At 34.4% G+C, this 8,750-nt stretch overlaps 1 protein-coding gene across 1 annotated transcript; it reads left to right on the top strand.

Annotated features, from left to right (window-relative positions):
- Window positions 1–416: 416 nt before the first annotated feature.
- fkbp1aa (FKBP prolyl isomerase 1Aa) lies at window positions 417–7,965 on the top strand. Its single transcript, XM_028011186.1, has 5 exons — window positions 417–567; window positions 673–720; window positions 1,126–1,238; window positions 4,396–4,571; window positions 6,889–7,965. The coding sequence occupies exons 1-4, from the start codon at window positions 531–533 to the stop codon at window positions 4,525–4,527; spliced, it is 330 nt and encodes a 109-aa protein (XP_027866987.1). The 5' UTR covers window positions 417–530; the 3' UTR covers window positions 4,528–4,571; window positions 6,889–7,965.
- Window positions 7,966–8,750: the final 785 nt, after the last annotated feature.

Raw genomic sequence — 8,750 nt, 5'->3', positions numbered from 1 at the left:
TATCTCTTTATGATGCTTTTTGTCGTTATTTAGCTTGAAATATTATTAGCTTCCTGTTTGCCATTTGATGCTTTTATTCTGAAGGGACAACTTCCGGGTATACTATTAGCAAAGGCAGCTTAACAAAAAGATGGAAGATAAGTTGTAACAGAGATGATAAAATGTGTATTGATAATGGCGCAACATATTTTTATGATGTTAAATAATTACATGGTTTAAATATTGTGTAGCTAAAACCCTCAAATGTTTAGTTATGTTCTGATGTAAGCTAATTTCATATTATGCTTAGGATATTCGGTACGTTACACACATAGAGTAACTTAGGAATGATAAAGCATGTTAGTAGAGGGGTTATTAAAATCTGCTTCGGGCCCCAGAAAGACTCGGACCGGCCCTGTAGGTATATTGATAGTCCAGCTATCATCAGCACTTGGTGCATTCCGCTCCTATCCGTTCCCACCCCGCAACGCCTCCTCCTTCCGCTCCCAGTCCTCAGCGGTGGTCGACTGAAAGGATACAGTAACGCGAAAATGGGGGTAGAAATTGAGACAATAACTCCTGGAGACGGTGAGGATAATACTTGTTTTAGTTCGCTGTTTCATTCATTTGGGCTGTACAGTTCAGAAGGGAACCCCACCTTCCCCACCTTTATTTATTGTTTTTTATTTTTAGGACGGACATTCCCGAAGAAGGGACAGCGCGTCGTGGTGCACTATGTTGGTGAGTGGGGAAAATGCTCACAGATTGAGACGCAGCGTGTTTCATGTTTGAGGTTAACTTCGTGTATTAAGTCCTTAAGGGTTTCAAAGTTCGTAAAAAGGTCCGAACAAGTCGAAACGTTCTTGGACCTAGCCGCTGGCTATCTGTTAGCATGGAAGCTAACATATTTCCTGCAGCCAAAATAAGCTACGTTTGGGTTAAAACACGTTTTTACTCTCCAACCTTCCATCAGATTCCAATTTTTATAGAAGGAGATGCTTTGTCTTTGGAGGGTTATTTAGTTGAACCGTTAGCTAAAGGGTGCAAGCTTTGAGGTTAGCCAGGTAGCGCTAGCTAACGGTGACTTCTTGACAGCTGAGGCTGAATAAAAACTACAAACTGGTCACCGGGTCTGTTTCTGTCCAGGAACCCTGGACGATGGGAAAGTTTTCGACTCCTCGAGGTCCAGAGGGAAGCCTTTTAAGTTCAAGATTGGACATCAGGAGGTAATCCGAGGATGGGAAGAGGGAGTAGCTCAGGTGAGAAACCCTCCAGAACAGCTGATAAAATCTGTAATGATCATAATTGGTACACTTTCAGGATGTTTAATCGGTTTGTTTACTTTAATTACAATAAGAGGCTTGTTTACTCTTGTTTTGGTTTGATTAGAGGTCATAATCTGTCATATTTCATATGTGTCAAAAGTTTCTAAACGGTACGGTGGCCGACAGGTACAATCGGCGAAATGCGTTGCACATGAATGAGACAAACAGAAACACGCTGCTAACGAAAAATGCAGCAACACGGAAATGGAGGCAAAATAATAAATGCCCTGAATAGGAAATAAATATAAGCAAGTGTAAAACGGTACATAACGTAAGTCTTCCAGGCCACCAGGGGGAGTCGATCACCAAATCATATGTAACCAGACAATCAGTAAAGACGGGATGACATTATTTAACAGGATACCCAGAAGAAAAAAAGTTCATGTCTTTTTCAAACAGGCAGACAGTTTCTTAAGTTTGCTGTTTTGAATTTTTTTTAAATGTTTTTTTTCCCTCTTAGTTACAAAATTTACTCGCTTCTGAAGACAGTAACATTGTCAAATGTACCGCCTTTATTTGTTTTGTACACTATGCATGGCTTTTCTAATAAACAATAAGTAAAAAAAAAAAAAAAACACAACCTCTAAAATTACATTGTAGTAGCATATTTATGTATTTATTTATGAAGGTGATATATTTACTTCAGACTACCCCTATTGGTCTGGAGCACTTGTGTTTTTGTGGAGCGACTTTCCAGGCTTGCTGCTGTTTTTTCCATTTGTAGCATTTCCTCTTCATAAACAGCCGTTTTCTGTTGCATTTAATTATATTTCTTTGTTTGTGTTTTTTAGTTGGTTTTTGTACCGTGTTTTGCCGTTTGAGCCCATAAGTCACTGTAAAATAGAGTAAAGTGCAAAACCGTTTTTAATGAATATAAAATTATTGCATTAAACAATACATGGAGTTTACACATTTTTATTAACATTAATCTCTATAATGGGCTGCACAGCGGTTTTTAGTTGGTAGCTAGAATGCTCTGTCACAAGACGTTCATTTAATGTTTTTCCTCTGCATGTGTGGGTTTTCACTGAGCTTCCTCCCACAGCCAAAAACATGACTAGTAAGATAATTACTAAATTGTCTTTAGGTGTGAGTGTGCTATTTTCCAACTTGATTTTCTGAAAATAATTATACATGTCTACGGAAATAAACATAAAACACCCTGGTTAAAGATATGACAGGAATGAAATGGTATTTCATCCATATTCTGTAGCTGTGTACTCTTGCTTCATCTGCCGCCATTTCCCAGCATGCTGTGCGGTTCTGGATCAGATTTCAGTGAAATTATTAAAGACTCTAACGATATTAATCATGTGTCTATTGCAAAATATATCGCTACTGATTTGCTGCTCAGTCCTAATATCATCTATATCAGGGATTTCAAACTCATTTTGAATTTTATCAAAATAATTTTGATTCATGTCAAGATTATGAATGTTCTCAAAGGGCCGGTTGGGTCAGAATGTTTTGATAAAACCCATCAATAAACTGTTAAAATAAAATGGTAGAAAAATACTTATGGTCAAATGATATTGAACAATTCACATTGATCAGTCCCTCCAGGATTTTGATTGTTTGTGTGACTTTTTGCAATCAAAATTACTGATTTTGTGGAGCTAATTTAGAAGTATTTGCAAGAAATTCTGCAATATTTACACTGTAACTTTGACTTGTTGTCGTTCTTCACCTCTATCATAGACTATAATCTGGTGATGTTCAATGTTCTTGAAAATTCTTGCAGAAAATTTACAACAAACTTGCATAAATTTCCACAATCATGGAATCACAAAAAAGTGGAGGGACTGGTCAAAAACAGCTTTGATTTTATCAACTAAATAATATTAAATCACACAACTGGTATCTTTAAGGTTCTATTTGCGTGTCCCTCTGGTGTTTATGGGCCACATTAAAAGCGATGGTGGGCCAGATTCGGCGCCTGGGGCTTGAGTTTGAGATCTGTGTGATTAAAAAGTGTGTGTGTGTAACTGTCAGGAGTTTTTAGCACCAAACGGAGAAATTAGCTTTTTTTTCTTCAGTCTGCTTGGAGACGCAGGAACATTTCGCTCTTGCGACTTTCGATGAGTCAATGCTGTGCAGTAGGAAGTAGAGAGCAGAGCAACACGAATGAAAGGCTGTGATTTGAACGATGTGCCATGGAAACTTTCATCTGTTTCAGAAATTAAAAGCATTAAATGTACACATTTAAGTGAAAGAAGAAGAAAATGTTGTCAGGAAAGATTGCAGAGATGCAATTAACAATGATTTAATTATCGATTATTCTGATGATTAACTGTTACAAGATGCAGATTTTTTATGTAAGCCTTTTTTAAGCATTAGAAATATGCTAATATGTGATTGAGTAATTAAAGTCCTTTATAAAGTAAGAAAATAACAATTTAATTGCCTAAAAATGCAGTAACAGCGTTCTGTTAGTGAACGGTTGATAATTTTTTGCAAAGATGCAAAAAATCAACATGTGAAAAGCTTGGCCTTTTCTGCTGCACTGATTGTTGAATATTTTTTGGATTAACCAATTAATAATCAGATAGCAAAATGTGCTGGAAAGGAATTTATTTTTACAACTTTTCTGGTTGGAGTTTTGGGTAGAGCGTATTTACAAATAAAGTTTTTCAAATTTTTATTCTTAAATGTAAAATTGTGTATTTTTTGTACAATTTTAGCTTAAGTGTGGTGTTCTATCAGCAACTTTCCTTTTTTAGATTCTATACTCCAGTTAACAATCAGTTTTGAAATTAGTTGACAATTATTTCATTAATTAATTGATTACAATTAATTGTTCAAAAGAAAGAGATTGCATTTATGAACAGCAGTCGTTCTTTACCTTTACTTTTACACAGTTTTATACATGATTGTGAAAAAATAAACACCACAAATGAGACGAAAAACCTAAAATCTATTTTTGGATTCAGAACTGCAGCGTTTTATTCAGTAACTTGTTTACATTTCAGCCATTGTTCTGGCTTTCTGGGGAAATGGCTGCATCATAATTAACAGTTTGGTTCAGATGTATATATTGGTCTGTTTTAGACTCGGCATGAAGTTTTTCGATCTGTGTCCATTTTGTCCACAGATGAGCGTAGGTCAGCGGGCGAAGCTTATCTGCTCGCCAGACTTTGCCTATGGCAGCAAAGGTCACCCAGGGGTCATCCCACCAAATGCCACTCTGACCTTCGACGTGGAGCTGCTTGGGCTGGAAGCTTGAAACTTGTGCACTCAGCTTTGTTTATTTCCACTCAGATGGTTAGGGTGAGTTGGAAATAACTAATTATTTGAGAAATTATATTTAGATTACAGTGATACATCCAGTTTGTAGCTTTAAATGACCCGGAGGTGTGTAGATCTTTAAAAAAAAATTTTTTTGCATATGTTCTATTCACAAAATTCTAATTCAACTGATTCTCAACTTTGGAAAATCAAAATATTTTTCACCAATGCGCTTCGTAGGTTTTCAAAGTTAAGAGTGTCAGCACACACGGCAGCCATCTTGTTTGACAAGGCTGCTGTACAGCTTCTGTTTATTTGGACTTTGAATTCAGGTCAACTCTACAACTCAGTATTAGGGGCAGGCAACATTTTTTAAATCATGAGAATAAAGTCATAATATTTATAAAACAAAAAATAATGCATTAATTGAGCAATGTTGATCACCTTCCAAAGTTATACTTTGGACTTAATATTTATTAAAATACTTTTTATCATATCTGCAACAAATTATTATAAGTAGGAGGATTTTTTGACGCAATCATGCAAACTGAACTGTTCATGTTGGGTCCCGTTAACTCCAAGCTTTTTTCCTGTTAAAACGACTTTTCCTCGTAATTTTAAGACTTTTTTTCTGCTTAAATTACAACCATACCATTTTCACACAAAATAATCTTGTAGCCAAACCCTAATACTCCATCATACAACTCGTAAAACAAATGAAAATCACTTTTTGAAAATATTTCCTGTAATTTTAAAGAAATCGAGGAGAAATTTTTTTTATGAAAACTGGATCTGACATGAAAAAAAAATCAGAGCTCTTATTTTGAAGCCATATCGCCCGACCGTATTTTCAGCTGTTATAAAGAAAATATTAAAAATGCAGACTTTGAATGCAACGAAAATCAAAATCAGAATTCTTGTTGCTAAGGCAGAGGGTGGTTGCTATGTGACATCATTGGGGACTGTAACTGCCGATATGTTCCGGAAGCACGATCTGTACTTTTGGTTCATTAGCGCATGCACTGAAGAAATGCTTCCAGATTATTCTTAAACTGTACATCAACAAAATGTAACACATTTATTCACACTAATTAAAATACTACTTGTTATGAGGTCACCTATTTTCCTAGACAGTGATATAATTGTCATAATTTAGTTAAGTGATAACTAAAAAATTGTGTATTGGACTCACCTAACTGTTAGCTAGTAGCGTCCGTCAATGCGTTGTGGACTCATCACGGACAAAAAAAAAAGATAAATGAATAAAACCCCCCTTTTTTTTATTATATATTTTTTATAATAATTACATCTTTTATAAGATTAAGCAGACTGTGCCATGTATTTATGGGAAACACACATTTATTACGGTTCATTATTATAAGGGAACATACATCTACTTTATTTTTTTATTATTATTATTTTATTTATTTCTTCCGAAAATAGTCTTGCAAAATGCTGTTAAACTCTATTACCTTCATTTATTTTTATTCTCTTTAACTAGTATACTTTTTTTTATTACGACATACAAAAAGAATAAAGAAAGCAAAATACCAAAAAACCGTGGTATGGTGGTGTGCATTGTGCAGACATGAACAAACTAGCCGGCTGCTAGCATGTCCATCGCTGAAGGTGAATATAATATGAATGTAACACTGCAAAATTACAAAATCTTACCAAGTATTTTTGGTTGAGTTGCTAGTGTAAATATCCTAGTTTACTTTAAATAAGACAAATTAACTTAAAAGTGGCTTTTCAGTAAGATAAAGAAGCTTGTTTTAAGTAAGTAATTCCTTAAAATTGGTGAAAAAGTACTAATTGTACTGGCAGATGAATTAATTTATAACATGTAAAAAATGTCTCACTACAAGTTAAATAAACTGCTTGTGGATGTGATATTTTTTCATCAATATTAAGGAATAATTAACTTTAGAAAACTCTCTATTGCTAAAAAGTTAGTTGTGAGTTAGTTTTGTCTTATTTCAAGTTTACTAAGATTTTTGCACTAGAAATTAGACCAAAAATACTTGGCAAGATGTTGTAGTTTTGCAGTGAACCAAAGCAGTCGTAAAGTTAATTTGTTTTGATTGGTGTTTTAAATTAAATGAATAAAGACACAACACATTGGCATCTCAGGCAGGACAGTATCGGTGACGAATGCATGTTGTTTTTGAAAGAAAGTCAATGCTTCTCTGAATGGAGCTCAGATTTACCCCCTCTGGTGGTTCTAATGTGGAATCGTCTCATTTTCACATTATTTTGGATCCCATTTAACTTTTCATTCCCCTCAGAGTTTGAGATGATATCTTATTGAGCTTTGGTGCCTCTCCTCCTGAACCGTATCGTGTTTTTCCTGTCGCAGGTTGACTCCTGTCCTGGGAACATGGAGGGAATAACGATGATTCCTGCATAGGACCTGCATCACTTGTCGTTTGCCATTTCAGATTCATGCAGAATAATCTCACTTGCTTTAAAACTTGATTCATTTTTACTGTCTAAGTTAGACTTTAAGTCATAGGTCAGCCCATCCCATGTATTTTGCTCTGTTACTGGTATATATTTAGACGTTTTGTTTAACCTTTGGCTTAATTTTGACATTTTTGGCTATATTTGCTATCAGGACCATGTTTCAGGTAAGTGTCATCATTCCTGTGGTTCTTACGTTGTTTGGATAGCCGGTGATGAGCAGACATGACTATAATAAGGTTTTAAGAATCATGACTAGTGGGGAAAAATTAGAAGTTCAGAACGTTTCCAATGTGGGTTTAATAGAAAAAAAACAAAAACAATAAAAAGAAGTCAGATTGTTTTCATTAATAACCTGCAGGTCTTAGCAGATGTGATTTTTTTTGCATAATTTTCAAAGTGACTAAATTTGTGTAATGTTTACAATAATAAAAAAAACGGTTAGGCCTGCTTCTGTTGCTTTTTCCGAGGATCTTAAGGAGTCATTTTACCCAAAGGAATGCTTTCTTGTGCACAGTTTTATCACACTGCTTTGCTTTTCCTCATTTATGAAATGTTATTTAATGGTGTTACAGCACAGTAAAAACAAACATGAAATAAAGGAAACAAGCTTCTTATTTACCAAAAGGAAACAGGGTGATTAATGTGCCATTTTAAATCTCAAATACACGCCGATGCCCATAAAGACGGAAACATTTTAGTTTTTTTAGACAATTTACTTTTTATTATTAATATCAGTCTGGTGCATTTCTAAGAGTTTGATCAACATTTTGAAAAATAATCATAAATCACATATTTACACAAAAACAGATAAATAAAAATGTATTCCAACCTTATGGGCAGCAGTGTTGAAGCACATTTGTGAATATTGAATTTTTTGTTTTGCTTTGGATACAAAAGTTGGACGACTGCAATATTAAGTGAACCATAAACAAACCATATTTTGCAATAAAATGTTCTCAGACTGCTCAAACCGTCTCATGGATTGCACATTCCTGAACACTGAAACTTTCATGCTGCTACTAAATCTCACCTTAAGTTTTTGTTGCTTTGATTTCTTGTAGGGACAGAAACAATTTTCAACATTTCCTTCTTTGTGATTATCAAAAAATATAGAAACCGGTAAAGTTAGAATATTTGTCTTCTGCATATCTCTTAATTACAAATATATATAGCATTGAATAATTGCCTAAAAATGACAGCTCTTTTGTGAGATTTGTAATATGTAAATGACTTTTTAAAGATTTTAACTCTGAAGTATTTTACTCTTCAGGAGCAATATTTTCTTGCACTATTCAAAGTTTTTTTTTTTTATGAACACTCGTGGTTTCTTCTCTCTCTCTTTTTTAAGATTTTGGGTGATTTTATTAAAAAGTCCAGTTTATTAGGCTACTTTGCTCTTAAAAGGCTGAAATGGTGTCGACACAACATACAAGATTTGACAGATCCGGTTTTAAATCTTAAAGCAGAAAAATGTACTTTCCCAATTAGAGCTGCACATATAAAAACTCAATTATTACTACGGAATTTGCAATAACAATTGCAATGGATTATGTGGCTGTATATTTATTTGTATAACAAAATATTTCAAGTAACTCCACATGGTAAATATGTGGTCTGTTGGACAGATTTTGTATGGAACTAAATTGGGGCCAGAAAGCTAAAAAGAAAATAAAAACTAAAATGGAGGGGGGGGGGATGAATCTAGAAAGAAATTATTTTCTTTTAACTTTCAAAAATCTACGATTTCAAAACTTT

The sequence above is a fragment of the Xiphophorus couchianus genome, chromosome 24 (assembly GCF_001444195.1).
Source record: "Xiphophorus couchianus chromosome 24, X_couchianus-1.0, whole genome shotgun sequence".
Lineage (NCBI taxonomy): Eukaryota > Metazoa > Chordata > Actinopteri > Cyprinodontiformes > Poeciliidae > Xiphophorus > Xiphophorus couchianus.
This window is presented reverse-complemented; position numbering and strand designations above follow the sequence as displayed.

Excerpts from the sequence above, each read along its gene's own strand:
- fkbp1aa (XM_028011186.1), top strand. The coding sequence starts at position 531 with ATGGGGGTAGAAATTGAGACAATAACTCCTGGAGACG. Across the intron at positions 568-672 it reads GACAATAACTCCTGGAGACG|GACGGACATTCCCGAAGAAG; the intron begins GTGAGGATAATA and ends TTTTATTTTTAG. Across the intron at positions 721-1,125 it reads CGTCGTGGTGCACTATGTTG|GAACCCTGGACGATGGGAAA; the intron begins GTGAGTGGGGAA and ends GTTTCTGTCCAG.